The sequence below is a fragment of the Pseudochaenichthys georgianus genome, chromosome 3 (genome assembly GCF_902827115.2).
Source record: "Pseudochaenichthys georgianus chromosome 3, fPseGeo1.2, whole genome shotgun sequence".
In the NCBI taxonomy this organism is placed as follows: domain Eukaryota; kingdom Metazoa; phylum Chordata; class Actinopteri; order Perciformes; family Channichthyidae; genus Pseudochaenichthys; species Pseudochaenichthys georgianus.
In genome coordinates, this window is record NC_047505.1 from 51,599,919 (window position 1) to 51,616,522 (window position 16,604).

At 42.2% G+C, this 16,604-nt stretch overlaps 1 protein-coding gene across 4 annotated transcripts in view; it reads left to right on the forward strand.

Moving 5' to 3' along the window:
* The window catches only part of LOC117441370 (serine/threonine-protein kinase BRSK2-like), a 106,134-nt gene that overhangs the window by 35,242 nt on the left and 54,288 nt on the right, over window positions 1–16,604 (forward strand). For all 4 annotated transcript variants that reach the window (XM_034077532.1, XM_034077533.1, XM_034077534.1 and 1 more), the window contains exon 2: window positions 15,256–15,350. In XM_034077532.1, coding sequence (XP_033933423.1) covers window positions 15,256–15,350 — 95 coding nt within the window. The remainder of the gene's footprint in view (window positions 1–15,255; window positions 15,351–16,604) is intronic.

Sequence of the window (16,604 nt, forward strand, 5' to 3'; positions counted from 1 at the left end):
TAAACTAGTGTTTTTATTCTTCATATATTATGCTTTCCAGGAGGGAAGCCGCGGTCCTCCCTCAGGATTGGTATGTTCCGGTCTGGGGCTCTTGCTCTCAGACAGTATCATGGAAGCAGCGTCAGGGCGTCGGGACAGAACATGATCCAGAAAGGAGTTTCATTGTTCGAGGTGTTTCAGTGCAGAATTATTATTGAGGGTAATTGAAATGTAATTGGCTGCCAGTGTGGTGGAAATAATAACCAGCGGGGCCGAAAACTGGATGGAAATGAGAATTCGAACGTATGGAAAGACAGCCAAACGGCAAATGAATGCCACCGAGGGAGGTATGAAAAAATGCAATTGAATATCACCAACTTATTAATGCTGTTGAATTCAAAGTGGCGTCACGCTGAGCAGAAGCATACATCTCGTGTACCTGTTTCTCCCCGAGCGACTCCTTCTTCTACCTCGTGAGAAAGAGGTGCGTCAGCATACTCTGGTATGTCCATGTTTGACCTGGTTAGAGGTCAGAAAGGCCAACAACAACTTTTATCAACTTTTTAGATATTCCTTTAGCCTTTAGGGTGTGGGGTTTTCCTCTCCTGTGGTGTGTAATAAAGGTAATTGTTCATGTTCGGAAAAGCCTAAAATCCACCCCTGGCCTGAAACGTCTCCATTGGACTCCTTGTTTACTTCTGCAACATATGACAGTCACTTTGTAACATACTGAATGACACCTGAACATCAGCAGGAGAGGAGACTCTTTAAAGTAGAGACACTACATACTGATATACACTGACATCAGCAGGAGAGGGACTCTTTAAAGTAAAGACACTACATACGGAGAGGACTCTTTAAAGTAGAGACACTACATACTGATATACACCTGAACCTCAGCAGAGAGGTACTCTTTAAAGTAGAGACACTACATACTGATATACACCTGAACCTCAGCAGAAGAGGACTCTTTAAAGTAGAGACCTACATACTGAATATACACCTGAACATCAGCAGAGAGGACTCTTTAAAGTAGAGACACTACATACTGATATACACCTGAACATCAGCAGGAGAGGACTCTTTAAAGTAGAGACACTACATACTGATATACACCTGAACATCAGCAGGAGAGGACTCTTTAAAGTAAAGACACTACATATGGAGAGGACTCTTTAAAGTAGAGACACTACATACTGATATACACCTGAACCTCAGCATGAGAGGACTCTTTAAAGTAGAGACACTACATACTGATATACACCTGAACATCAGCAGGAGAGGACTCTTTAAAGTAGAGACACTACATACTGATATACACCTGAACATCAGCAGGAGAGGACTCTTTAAAGTAGAGACACTACATACTGATATACACCTGAACATCAGCAGGAGAGGACTCTTTAAAGTAGAGACACTACATACTGATATACACCTGAACATCAGCAGGAGAGGACTCTTTAAAGTAGAGACACTACATACTGATATACACCTGAACATCAGCAGGAGAGGACTCTTTAAAGTAAAGACACTACATACGGAGAGGACTCTTTAAAGTAGAGACACTACATACTGATATACACCTGAACCTCAGCAGGAGAGGACTCTTTAAAGTAGAGACACTACATACTGATATACACCTGAACATCAGCAGGAGAGGACTCTTTAAAGTAGAGACCTACATACTGATATACACCTGAACATCAGCAGGAGAGGACTCTTTAAAGTAGAGACACTACATACTGATATACACCTGAACATCAGCAGGAGAGGACTCTTTAAAGTAGAGACCTACATACTGATATACACCTGAACATCAGCAGACGAGGACTCTTTAAAGTAGAGACACTACATACTGATATACACCTGAACATCAGCAGGAGAGGACTCTTTAAAGTAGAGACAGCTACATACTGATATACACCTGAACATCAGCAGGAGAGGACTCTTTAAAGTAGAGACACTAAATACTGATATACACCTGAACATCAGCAGGAGAGGACTCTTTAAAGTAGAGACACTACATACTGATATACACCTGAACATCAGCAGGAGAGGACTCTTTAAAGTAGAGACACTACATACTGATATACACCTGAACATCAGCAGGAGAGGACTCTTTAAAGTAGGACACTACATACTGATATACACCTGAACATCAGCAGGAGAGGACTCTTTAAAGTAGTAGACACTACATACTGATATACACCTGAACATCAGCAGGAGAGGACTCTTTAAAGTAGAGACACTACATACTGATATACACCTGAAAATCAGCAGGAGAGGACTCTTAAAGTAGAGACAGTACATACTGATATACACCTGAACATCAGCAGGAGAGGACTCTTTAAAGTAGAGACACTACATACTGATATACACCTGAACATCAGCAGGAGAGGACTCTTTAAGTAGAGACACTACATACTGATATACACCTGAACATCAGCAGGAGAGGACTCTTTAAAGTAGAGACACTACATACTGATATACACCTGAACATCAGCAGGAGAGGACTCTTTAAAGTAGAGACACTACATACTGATATACACCTGAACATCAGCAGGAGAGGACTCTTTAAAGTAAATACACTACATACTGATATACACCTGAACATCAGCAGGAGAGGACTCTTTAAAGTAGAGACACTACATACTGATATACACCTGAACATCAGCAGGATAGGACTCTTTAAAGTAGAGACACTACATACTGATATACACCTGAACATCAGCATGAGAGGACTCTTTAAAGTAGAGACACTACATACTGATATACACCTGAACATCAGCAGGAGAGGACTCTTTAAAGTAGAGACGCTACATACTGATATACACCTGAACATCAGCAGACGAGGACTCTTTAAAGTAGAGACACTACATACTGATATACACCTGAACATCAGCAGGAGAGGACTCTTTAAAGTAGAGACGCTACATACTGATATACACCTGAACATCAGCAGGAGAGGACTCTTTAAAGTAGAGACACTACATACTGATATACACCTGAACATCAGCAGGAGAGGACTCTTTAAAGTAGAGACACTATATACTGATATACACCTGAACATCAGCAGGAGAGGACTCTTTAAAGTAGAGACACTACATACTGATATACACCTGAACATCAGCAGGAGAGGACTCTTTAAAGTAGAGACACTACATACTGGTATACACCTGAACATCAGCAGGAGAGGACTCTTTAAAGTAGAGACACTACATACTGATATACACCTGAACATCAGCAGGAGAGGACTCTTTAAAGTAGAGACACTACATACTGATATACACCTGAACATCAGCAGGAGAGGACTCTTTAAAGTAGAGACACTACATACTGATACACCTGAACATCAGCAGGAGAGGACTCTTTAAAGTAGAGACACTACATACTGATATACACCTGAACATCAGCAGGAGAGGACTCTTTAAAGTAGAGACACTACATACTGATATACACCTGAACATCAGCAGGAGAGGACTCTTTAAAGTAGAGACACTACATACTGATATACACCTGAACATCAGCAGGAGAGGACTCTTTAAAGTAGAGACACTACATACTGATATACACCTGAACATCAGCAGGAGAGGACTCTTTAAAGTAGAGACACTACATACTGATATACACCTGAACATCAGCAGGAGAGGACTCTTTAAAGTAGAGACACTACATACTGATATACACCTGAACATCAGCAGGAGAGGACTCTTTAAAGTAGAGACACTACATACTGATATACACCTGAACATCAGCAGGAGAGGACTATTAAAGTAGAGACACTACATACTGATATACACCTGAACATCAGCAGGAGAGGACTCTTTAAAGTAGAGACACTACATATTGATATACACCTGAACATCAGCTGGAGAGGACTCTTTAAAGTAGAGACACTACATACTGATATACACCTGAACATCAGCTGGAGAGGACTCTTTAAAGTAGAGACAGTATATACTGATATACACCTGAACATCAGCAGGAGAGGACTCTTTAAAGTAGAGACACTACATACTGATATACACCTGAACATCAGCAGGAGAGGACTCTTTAAAGTAGAGACAGTATATACTGATATACACCTGAACATCAGCAGGAGAGGACTCTTTAAAGTAGAGACACTACATACTGATATGAACCTGAAAATGAGCAGAGTATCCCCTTTAATGGTTGTTGAGACCCCTATCTCATGACTCTTTAGACAGACCCCCACTTCTGCCTCATAAGGCCAACATGACGATTTTTACTTTGTAATTTAAACTGTCAAAAGAAATCGATCAGCCATACATCCCTCCTGTACATCTGGCCGATAGTGTATTCATACGCTCGGAAACCTCCGTGATATCGAGTCTTTCCGACGGCTCTCAGGCCAGGACACGTAATGGTAGTAGTTAGTGGTCTCGCTGCAACGTGCAATCTGAAGGACATGTTGTCAAGGCCAGAGAATGCCAAAACTTTAATGAGTTCAGTTTTATGTAACTCACAGGGTTGAGGGGGAATCAGCAGCTCAGTAATGAAGCCACTGGAGAGAGAGAGAGGAGGATGAGAATAAGAACCGTGGAAAGCTTCAGCCAAATGAGGAAGGATAGAAGTGCTAAACTCCCAATCCTATGACGCAACATCACAGATATCACTCAGATATCTTATATTGTTTACGGTGATCATTAGCGTGTGTCAATCCAGGGGTGGAAGAAGTACTCTATGATCTTGTACTTGAGTACGAGTAGCAATACTACTGTGTAGAAATACTCAGTTAACCCTCAGATGCATAAGTGGGTATTTTTGGACCCGGTGAGGTGGTTTTTTGAAGTATCTTTGTTATTACATTTTTTTATCATTTCATATTCCTCAAAAAACATGTTTTGGATATTTCATTTCATTTCATTTGTATTTGTCCTGCTCATGGTACGCATACCCAAATGTACAATGATTGCCAACAAAACATGTCTCTATAAACACACCATTGAGCGAAAAGGAGCAGGGAGAAGAATACAATCTTATATGACCCTTTCTAAAAAAAAAAAAATACAAATAGATGTTCTGCCCTTCATAATAAAAACATAATGTCACAGCCACACATAACAGTACACCCTCATCTGAGTCCTACATAATGGATATCATGCCATTCACATTTTTGATTTACATTTGAAGAAATTGTAGTTTTTGTATTTCTACCCCAAGTGGGTCAAAAATGACCCGCATGCATTTCCTATGGAGTCCTATGGGAATTTTTTTTTTCAAATGTAAAAAAAATGTCTACAATTATAAATAGTGAAAAATTAAATGTAAAATATTTCGAGTGTGAACCAAAATAAGTGATTTTTCTTCACCAAAATGACAAAAATGGCATGAAAACACATATTATTCTAATACGGGTCCTTTTTGACCCACTTATGGAAGAGGGTCCAGTCACTCGTGCGTCTAAGGGTTAAAGTCCTGGCGACAAAATCATACTTAGGTAAAACAGGATAAGCGTCAAAATGTAATTTAAGTTCCAAAAGTAAAAGCAACTGGTTATACAGAATTAGATTACTTTGTGTTATATTATTTGATTATAGCAATAGATGCCTTAGACCAGGGGTGTCAAACTCAATTTCATCACGGGCCACATTCGCATAAAGGTTGCACTCAAAGGGCCGGTTGTAACGACATAAATATATAATATAAATATAAAATAATGTATTATATTACATTATTGCCTCTGAATTGGATTATTATCGGATGGGATAATAACTTAGCAATTAACTACGTCTGAAAGCAGAAGTCCAGGGCAAATAATTGCAAGTCTCTTCAGTGCGCATGTCACAAAACGAGATGCATTGTGGGACATGTAGTTTATGGGCAACCTGCTTCTGTAAAGCGGAACGTAACCGGTATAATAAACATATTATATTCTTTGCAAGCTCTTGCGGGGCCACATAAAATGAAGTCGCGGGCCGGATTTGGCCCCCGGGCCTTGAGTTTGAGACCCCTGCCTTAGACCTTTTACACTCTTCCTCTTCCTCTCGAATCCTGACCTGCTTCCTTTGCCTCCCTCGTCTTCCTCTCCTCCCACTCTATTCATGCTGACGGAGGGAGAAGAGGAGGAGTAAAAAGGAGGAGCTGATTGCCTCATTAATGGAGAAAGGGAAACTGGTTTTGTTAGAATGAGGAGGAGGAGGGAAATCATATTCAATGTATTCAATGGGATTGTCAGGGGAGACGGAGGGGGTGAGGAGGGGGAGTGAAATGATAGAGGAGGGGAGGCTAACCTTGACACACATCCTCAGTTTCTCTGGATGTGTTTTAGTGGAGCAGAATGAAAGTATTTGACTTTACAGTAGTTAAACAAACAGCCCCAAGCTGATTGGATGCCAGCGTGTCGCCATCATCTGTTGCCAGGTAGATGTCTGTGCCAAGAGCTAACCATTGGTCTCTTCTTCTCTGCTCTCTCCTCATGCTCTCCTCTGATTGGACGGCTACTTCCTGCTCTCTCTTCATGCTCTCCTCTTATTGGACGTCTGCTTCCTGTTCTCTCTTCATGCTCTCCTCTTATTGGACGGCTGCTTCCTGCTCTCTCTTCATGCTCTCCTCTGATTGGATGGCTGCTTCCCGCTCTCTCTTCATGCTCTCCTCTTATTGGACGGCTGCTTCCTGCTCTCTCTTCATGCTCTCCTCTTATTGGACGTCTGCTTCCTGTTCTCTCTTCATGCTCTCCTCTTATTGGACGGCTGCTTCCCGTTCTCTCGTCATGCTCTCCCCTGATTGGACGGCTGCTTCCTGCTCTCTGTTCATGCTCTCCTCTTATTGGACGTCTGCTTCCTGTTCTCTCTTCATGCTCTCCTCTTATTGGACGGCTGCTTCCCGTTCTCTCGTCATGCTCTCCCCTGATTGGACGGCTGCTTCCTGCTCTCTGTTCATGCTCTCCTCTTATTGAACGTCTGCTTCCCGTTCTCTCTTCATGCTCTCCTCTTATTGGACGGCTGCTTCCTGCTCTCTCTTCATGCTCTCCTCTGATTGGACGGCTGCTTCCTGCTCTCTCTTCATGCTCTCCTCTTATTGGACGTCTGCTTCCCGTTCTCTCTTTATGCTCTCCTCTTATTGGATGGCTGCTTCCTGCTCTCTCTTCATGCTCTCCTCTGATTGGACGGCTGCTTCCTGCTCTCTGTTCATGCTCTCCTCTTATTGGACGTCTGCTTCCTGCTCTCTCTTCATGCTCTCCTCTTATTGGACGGCTGCTTCCCGTTCTCTCGTCATGCTCTCCTCTGATTGCACGGCTGCTTCCTGCTCTCTATTCATGCTTTCCTCTTATTGATGGCTGCTTCCTGCTCTCTCTTCATGCTCTCCTCTGATTGGACGGCTGCTTCCTGCTCTCTGTTCATGCTCTCCTCTTATTGGACGTCTGCTTCCTGCTCTCTCTTCATGCTCTCCTCTTATTGGACGGCTGCTTCCCGTTCTCTCGTCATGCTCTCCCCTGATTGGACGGCTGCTTCCCGCTCTCTCTGCTCTCCTCTTATTGGATGGCTGCTTCCTGCTCTCTCTTCATGCTCTCCTCTGATTGGACGGCTGCTTCCTGCTCTCTGTTCATGCTCTCCTCTTATTGGACGTCTGCTTCCTGCTCTCTCTTCATGCTCTCCTCTTATTGGACGGCTGCTTCCCGTTCTCTCGTCATGCTCTCCTCTGATTGCACGGCTGCTTCCTGCTCTCTATTCATGCTTTCCTCTTATTGGATGGCTGCTTCCTGCTCTCTCTTCATGCTCTCCTCTGATTGGACGGCTGCTTCCTGCTCTCTGTTCATGCTCTCCTCTTATTGGACGTCTGCTTCCTGCTCTCTCTTCATGCTCTCCTCTTATTGGACGGCTGCTTCCCGTTCTCTCGTCATGCTCTCCCCTGATTGGACGGCTGCTTCCCGCTCTCTCTGCTCTCCTCTTATTGGACGTCTGCTTCCTGTTCTCTCTTTATGCTCTCCTCTGATTGGATGGCTGCTTCCTGCTTTTTTAAATAACAGGTAAGCAAATGTCAGGTCATCTCTGTCCGTTTTTAACTTTATTATATTTTATATCATTAAAACACTAGAAAAAGTTAGGCGTCTCCTCCAAGTTAGGGCTCCACGGGGTTCCTATTAGCCAAAACCTAATAATGCTCAGTGTAATCAGGTCTGTTAGGGCCTCATTGTATGCACATTACAATAATGTCTTTCATTTATATTAACGTGCTGAGTCATCATCCTCATCACCGGGGATCTGTGTGTTATTTTAAGGCAGTGTGATCTGGGAACAGCAGGACATGACATGTTGTGTCTATTTTCAAACACTGCTGCTTTTTAATTGCTCGGCATTATGCTGCTGCTATCCTTAGACCGACCAGTACTTTTAAAATGAATGTATGTATCTGGTATAGGTATTGTTTTCACCTGTGTGTTTTGGGTTATATGCATTGAATCAACACGACACGTAGGCATATAGTTCTGCTTCTATTCCTTAACTCTCCTTATCATTTTCCTATTACCAAAAATAAAGGTTTTATTCTTTAGAAAAAGGTGAATTCAGTCAAGGTTGACATTGTGATGGCATCCAGTTGACCTGTGTGTATATGAGCCACTGCTTGTTAGGAGCATATCATATTTTATTTAAACATTGCGTCTCATGTTTAATTTACAAAACATGCCTGGTGTCGAGTCGAGAAGGCCTTGATGAGACCGAAGAGCCTCTGGCAACAAGAAGCATGCTTCTTCCTCTGAATCGTGTCCACTCCCGTACGCTGCCCTCCCTTTTTAATTTACTGCAAATATCAATAACAAGACCTGCTTTGAAAACCACCGGCTGACCGACCAAACCTTGATCATTTCAAATCCAATATTTCTCCACTGATCTGGAAACACTGGTGGGACAGCTGAGCGGTCGGCGATGCTTAATTCATGGGATGAAATCAATGTTCAGGCACATATTTATTCACGTTAGCCTCGGTGAGGAATACCTCTCCGCCTGCATGGTAAACAAGAAGCGGCGTTTCAATCGATGTGTCAGTGCGGCGGGGGCTCTCACCTCCTTACTGTTGGGGAATGCCATCAAATGGCTGATCGGAGTGCACACACAGGGCACACTTGAAGGTATTCCTATATGTGTGGTTCATATGAGGTCAGGAAAGTAAGTTATTGACTGTGTGTGTGAGCGTCAACACTGTCTCACTGTCTTTTGTATTTATTTATCCCCGAGGAAATTGGGTGACATTTACACTATTTAGGAATAAACTAAAATAGTAATATTGATAAAAACACAAGAAGTTAAAGTTAAAATGTCCATAAAACATTTCCATAAAATAAAAACTACAACATATAATAATATTTATAGAAATATAAGAAGTATAATTGTTCACTAAAAGTTTAATTATAATACAACAATATTATTTATGTACACATAAGAAGTTAAAGTTAAAATGTCCATAAAACATTTCCATAAAATAAAAACTACAATATATAATAATATTTATAGAAATATAAGAAGTATAATTGTTCACTAAAAGTTTAATTATAATACAACAATATTATTTATGTACTCATAAGAAGTTAAAGTAAAAATGTGCAGCAAAAAAGAAAGATAAAATATAATACAAATATGTATAAAAACATATGAAATTGAAAAAAAAGTTAATATAAAGATAATAAGTTAAAGTAAACATGTACAATAAGAAGATAAAACAAAATAGAATACAAATATGTTGTTAAACATTAGAAGTGTGTACTTTGATATATAACAACAATAAATATGTAACAATGTTTACATTCGATGTAAAAGTATTAATAAGATATTGATGCAAACCAGAAAATAATCTATAATCCTGAAATTAGTGTTTCGCAGTTGAATTGCTGCACAGTGCTAAAGCTGATTGTTGTCCATGTTGCACAGTCCGAGTGCAGATGAATAATGCAAAGACGTTCCTCTCTGCAAGGGGATGCACATGGAACAGCTCTGTTGTTGTGATTTAAATGTGAGATGGATCATCAGATTTCTCGCTGACTGACAGATCCCTCTGCTGCTCCTCTCTCCGTCCAGATGCTGCTTTTTGTTGAGGATAGTTTGGGATTGTCTCAACACAATTTTAAAGATTCTTTTGAAAAGACCTTTTGCTTATAACAAGGACACAGCCAGAAGATAGAACACACTATCTATAGACATTGTTCCATCGTCACACAACAGCCCTTCTTAATGTATATGTGCACATTTCTCCACGACGCCTCGTTGTTATGTCTGAGGGGGAAACGTGTTCTCTATTGGAGACACAGCGTCATGTTAGCGAGTCATCAGGTCCAGGCTTGGTGCAGACCTTCTACATCAAGTGTCCCTTTGCGGACGTGTGGTTAGCTAAAGCTTTGTTGTTTATTGATATCAGACAATAATACTACAGATTATTCAATTATTAATTAAATATGTTGTTTTGTTATTGCATTAATTTGTACTGTATCATGTTTGTATCATTTGTATTTTCTTTGGTTTTACACGGTCGAAAAAAATAAAGTGTGAAAAATACGCTGTTCATTGTAGCTACTGTATTTGATTGGAGACTCTTTTAGTCAATAGAAAGAGCAATATAGGGCCGCATGATTTGGGGGAAAAAAGGGATTGCGAATAATTTGACTGATATTGCAATTGCGATATGAAATCATTTGTGCATCATTTTCTCAATATCTTTGAGAAAATTCATTACAATGATAATGGTTGCATCTTTAAAGAGATTCTTTACCGAAAGAGATGTTTTGCAAATTGTCCAGAATACAATTTGGTATGAGTAGTACTTTATAGGTTGGGATATCACTATGGCTCCAAAATACTTCATTCAAAATGCTATTAAACACACATTTAGTTTTTTTTTTTTTTTTTTTTTTTTTTTCAGTTATAAAATAAACAGACATTGCTCCAGATAACAGAAAAAACAACAAAACACGTAACAACTAAAACAAAACATAACGGGGGGGGGGGGGGGGGGGGGTGATGCAAGGATGACTTCCTAAGACAGCTGATTGTGACATACACAGGACATTACACAGGAGAAGCCATATTGACAGGGTCAGATAGGAGGGCTGCGGACAGTGAACCGTAATCCTCCTGTCTCCCCTCAAAACACATCTAGCCTTTAACCGATATTCTTCTTCCTAATATTTTGACAACATGTTGAGTTATTGCGACGCCTTGGAACCTTGCAAGTTTTCCTTTAGTGTCAAAAGTTGTAGCGTGACTTGTAAGAGCTAATTTACCGACGTTGATGCAGAAACAATATACGATGCTGCTCTACTCTAGTGTTCACGAAACACCATCTGTTAATTATTTGTAAAAGTACTTGACGAGTGATTGGAAGCTAACCTGACATCGAGAACACTGTCGTCACATTTGAGGCTGGAGGTGTGAGGAAATGTGTCGCCCCTAAAGGTCAACAAACAACCTGTCAACATTAATACTAATAGACGGGTTTACTGTACATAGTTCACCGGAATCTTCTCGGGATATTCCTTTAGATGTATCAAAGGAAACTCGGAGGGAACGTTTCCCATCACGGACGTCATGTGACGCCATCACATCACTGCGCAACGTTTTGGCTTGTTCTGGGACTTCTCTGGAAACTTCGGCCGGCCGCTCCCTCCAGTATCAGTTGTCAACGTGTGGCATGTCATTGTTGGAGAGCTGAAGGACAGATGCCGAGGTGCTTTTGTTTTAACTCCAGAAACATCGTCATGCACAAACTTAATCTGTGAACAATATGTGAGTATATCCTTCTGTACTCTTCAGCACCGTCAGAGGACAACAACGATTTGTCCTGCCGCTGTAACGTTTTTCACTGACTGATCAACAACGCATATCGTTTTTTCCGAAGCTAAAGCAGATGTGATATATCTTCAGCGTTGTTAACACGGGACGTTGCCTTTGCACGTCCATGATGCGGTCACGCAGAGCTACGTTAATGCGGATTAGGCTTGGTGCAATCTAAACTGGAAAAACGATAGACGCGTCCTGAAGATTATCGATGACATTCAGTCAAAAGGAGATCTGCTCCTCGAAGTCAATGAAACCCAGTTCTTGAATCAGTTCTGTTTCTCTTCGACGTCGGTTTGACTTCCCTTCTGATTGTTGTATCGACACGTGGAACGGTGTGGTGGTCCTACTTTCCTTTGAGCTCAGTTTTGGTCTCCACCAGGTCTACATTTCTGTCTTCGTATCTGCTAGTTTTTAACTGCGTCGTCAATCCACTTCATCCACAGCGCAAATACCAGCAGCTGCTTTCGGCTTCGAGTGGATATGTATTCCAGGAGTTTAATTTGCCCGCTGAAAGATCTCCTGCAGATGTTTGTCTCCATCGGGGCCTCGGTGGGAGTTGTTGTTTTGCAGGTGGCATTTATTTCTTTGTTCAGCGGGAGAGGGTTCGCTGCTCAGGTCAACGGCCCTCGTTTCCCTGCAGTCCTTTGTTCCAGAGCCACTCTCATGGTGGATGTAAATGCTTTGCTTTGTGCTTGAAAAGACACTTGATAACCAGTTGATAAACAATTGTTTGGTTCCCTTTTTTTTTTTAAATGTAATTATTCCTTTCCAGGGAAACCACAATAGATTAAATAAAGGAGTTGAATAGCAAAGCTCCCCTTTTATGATTTGATTGTAAATCGAATATTCTGGACTTTTGACAATTTACTTCAAGCATGTGTTGATTGACACAAAACATATATTTAAAATAATGTTGCAGCTATATAGGACACATGTTTCTACTAGAAAACATTAGCACGCATCACATGAATCCATCCATCCATCTTCTCCCGCTTATCCGTGGTCGGGTCGCGGGGGTAGCAGTTCCAGCAGAGAGCCCCAAACTTCCTTTCCCCTCATCAACCAGCTCTGACTGGGGGATCCCAAGGCGCTCCCAGGCCAGCAAAGAGATATAATCCCTCCACCTGGTCCTAGGTCTACCCCTTGGTCTCCTCCCAGCTGGACGTGCCTGGAACACCTCCCTAGGGAGGCGCCCAGGTAGCATCCTTACTAGGAGGAGCGGCTCAACTCCGAGTCCCTCCCTGATGACCGAACTTCTCACCTTATCCCTAAGGGAGACACCAGCCACCCTGCGGAGAAAACCCATCTCGACCGATTGTATCCGCGATCTCGTTCTTTCGGTCATGACCGAAAGAACGAGAATGAATCCATACCAGTCGATGTAAACACACTTTTTCTGCTTCATTTAATGTCTCTTGACTTCATTGTTCATGCACAAGGAACTCACCTTGCAACACAAGAACAAACGATGCATCAATATTTAAAATCGATCCAGAAGCCACACAAACAAATCCTTCCTTATCCAAATATCTGGAGCGAACTCCCAGAAACCTGCAGGTCCGCTGCAACTCTCACTGTTTTTAAATCCAGGCTGAAGCCTTTTCTTTTTGCCGCTGCTGTTAATTGAAACATTCAGATCTCACCCTGCACTGTTTCAATAACCATATATTTCCATATGTTGCTGTTGCCGGTCAGATGTGTAAAACAATGGCTACAAATAGAAAGATGTTTCAAACGGAAAATACAAGATGTTTCCTGAACTCGTCTCTTGCTGATTTATTTTTGTGATAACCGAGGCAGTGAACCACAGCGATGGTTCTTGATGTGAAAAGGTCAGGGATTATCACTTCAGGGCCCGGTTCTGAGCCACATAATGATGTTAATAACCGGGAAGCACAATGATAAATGTCAAACTCAAAGTGCTGTTATGGTTTTCATACTGGAATAAAACATCCACGGCTGTGTGTTCAGACTGAGGCGCTGTGTTCAGAAAGTGGACTTTAACACACAGTATGTATACGCGCCTTTCTTTCTGTCTCTTGCATGTTCTTCCTGAATCCTCCTGTATGTGTGCGCTTTACATCGTCTCAGAGGTTGATAGCTTACCTTTGGAGATGTAACTTAAGGGGTCACACACACACACACACACACACACACACACACACACACACACACACACACACACACACACACACACACACGTGTGGTTTTCTGCACATCCTCGTGGTTTCAAGATCAATGAGACTCAGTGAATGTCACCCAGGATGCTCTTTGGATCCATTTCGGAGACATTAAAGAGCCCCCAGGCGGCCGTATCGCCCCCCCGCGCTGCTTATAGATGTTTCCTCTGGACACCCCACAGGGAAATCACCCTTCAAACAGTCAGCCGCTCATCTCCCGTGGAATATACATGCATCTCAAAGTAATGAAGAGGTGCATATGCGCAGTGGCATTTCCAGCAGCAGACCTTCGGTACAAAGTGAAAGCCTCTCCCTGGTGTCGGGCTCTTGATGGAGACGGATGGAGTCGTTGTGGCTTTAATAAGATAAAAGTGGAGTGTGTTGACATTTCTGTCGTGGAGAGTTCTCAGAAGTACGTAATGAAAGCGAGACTCGGGTGAAGCAGGATGCAAAACGTGTGCATTTCTATCCACCTGGTTTGGAGACTGACAAAGAAAATACACATGTGAAGAGTGGCAGATAATACCCCTGACCATAAGAACAACATCCAGGTGTATTTTCATGTGATGATTGGTTCTATATTTCACGCTTTAACAGACGGTATGGGGACGACACATGGACAGATGTTTCTTGCAGTAGCAGCTCCATTTGCAGCTTACACACGGACAAATATTAAAGACAAGGACACAGACGAAAGACAATATGTTTAAGACCCTTAAACATTCAACGATTTAACTTTGTATTTAATTTAGGATGGACTGGTGCACAGAAGAGTGTTTTAATCTAACTGTATTTCATCGTAGATCTCTAATTCGTTGATGGTCAGACATGTTGTTGTGGGCCACTCAATGATTTGACCTTGACTTATAGAGTTCCTCAAAGGGTTGACCTCCAAGCGTTGTTGAATCAATTCATTGTTTTTTATTATGTAACATAATTCATCGTCATTATTTAAGGTAATTATAGTTGTTAATGCTTTTATTTTGAAAAGGTCGCTTTAGGGGGATTTGGGCAGCGGTTGATTTACCTATTTAATTAAGAGAGGGGGCAACCGTCGACCCTGTGTGGTGCCCAACGAAGAAAGGAATGTTCTGACCAGGGAAAGCCACGGGGCAAGTACAGCGATATCCACTAGTGCGCTTTGTACTGCTGGACGTTTCAAGTTGACACGTATTTTATTGCCTGGACATTCCCTGCGTCAGATTCAGTTTCTGGTGCTCCACGATGACTTCTCAATCAAGGGCTGTTGAGACATTTTGATCCCTTGAAATGATTTGATATTAAGTACATCGTATTCTGTGTTTCAGGTCTGGTGAAGCTCGGCATCCACTGTGTGACGTGTCAGAAAGTCGCTGTAAAGATTGTCAACAGAGAAAAGCTCAGCGAGTCCGTGCTTATGAAGGTAAGTGTGATTTTGTGTGTGTGTGTGTGTGTGTGTGTGTGTGTGTGTGTGTGTGTGTGTGTGTGTGTGTGTGTGTGTGTGTGTGTGTGTGTGTGTGTGTGTGTGTGTGTGTGTGTGTGTGTGTGTGTGTGTGTGTGTGTGTGTGTGTGTGTGTGTGTGTGTGTGTGTGTGTGTGTGTGTGTGTGTGTGTGTCGGCAGCAGCTATATTAGTAATTGCTGTGCTTTTGTGAGAGAGACATCGGGGCTCATTAACAGTCGTGGGCTGACAGGCGAGTCGAGTCAGGTTGGAGTCATGTTGGAAATTAATTTGCTCAGGAAGTGTTGAGGTGTGTGTGTGTGTGATGGAGAGAGGAAGTGATCTCTCAGTCAGACTAATTATGAAGCTGTGTGTGTGTGTGTGTGTGTGTGTGTGTGTGTGTGTGTGTGTGTGTGTGTGTGTGTGTGTGTGTGTGTGTGTGTGTGTGTGTGTGTGTGTGTGTGTGTGTGTGTGTGTGTGTGTGTGTGTGTGTGTGTGTGTGTGTGTGTGTGTGTGTGTGTGTGTGTGTGTGTGTGTGTGTGTGTGTGTGTGTGACGTACCTAAACCTGAGGTCTTTTATAGCTAAATGATTGGGTGCATGTATTACATTGTTTTCTGATTTTACACAAGTCACATTTAAACATGTGTTCCTGGTGTGGAAGTCAATGGTTTCCCGAATGTGTTTTCTCGTTGTTATCCTGAAGTAAGGTTTGTGATTAAGGCAAGCTGAAGACATGTTTATTCTACGACATAAAATATGTCAATAAATACACCACTGGTGAATGTTAGCGGTGGTGATGTGAAGTCATGTGACCTTGCTGTAGTTCCTTTATAGCGTTACAAGAAATACGTCGGCACTGCTTCACTCGATAGCCGAGTTTCAGTTGACAGTTTCCATGTGGCTGTCAGTGCTTCACCCACACGCTGCACACAGAGCAGGTGTGTGTGTGTGTGTGTGTGTGTGTGTGTGTGTGTGTGTGTGTGTGTGTGTGTGTGTGTGTGTGTGTGTGTGTGTGTGTGTGTGTGTGTGTGGTGTGTGTGTGTGTGTGTGTGTGTGTGTGTGTGTGTGTGTGTGTGTGTGTGTGTGTGTGTGTGTGTGTGTGTGTGTGTGTGTGTGTGTGTGTGTGTGTGTGTGTGTGTGTGTGTGTGTGTGTGTGTGATACTTTGTATGTCCTTTGTTCAGCAGAGGTGTTTCTCCTTTTAAAAAAGTTGGCAATTGGAAGAAAAATATGTTTTCA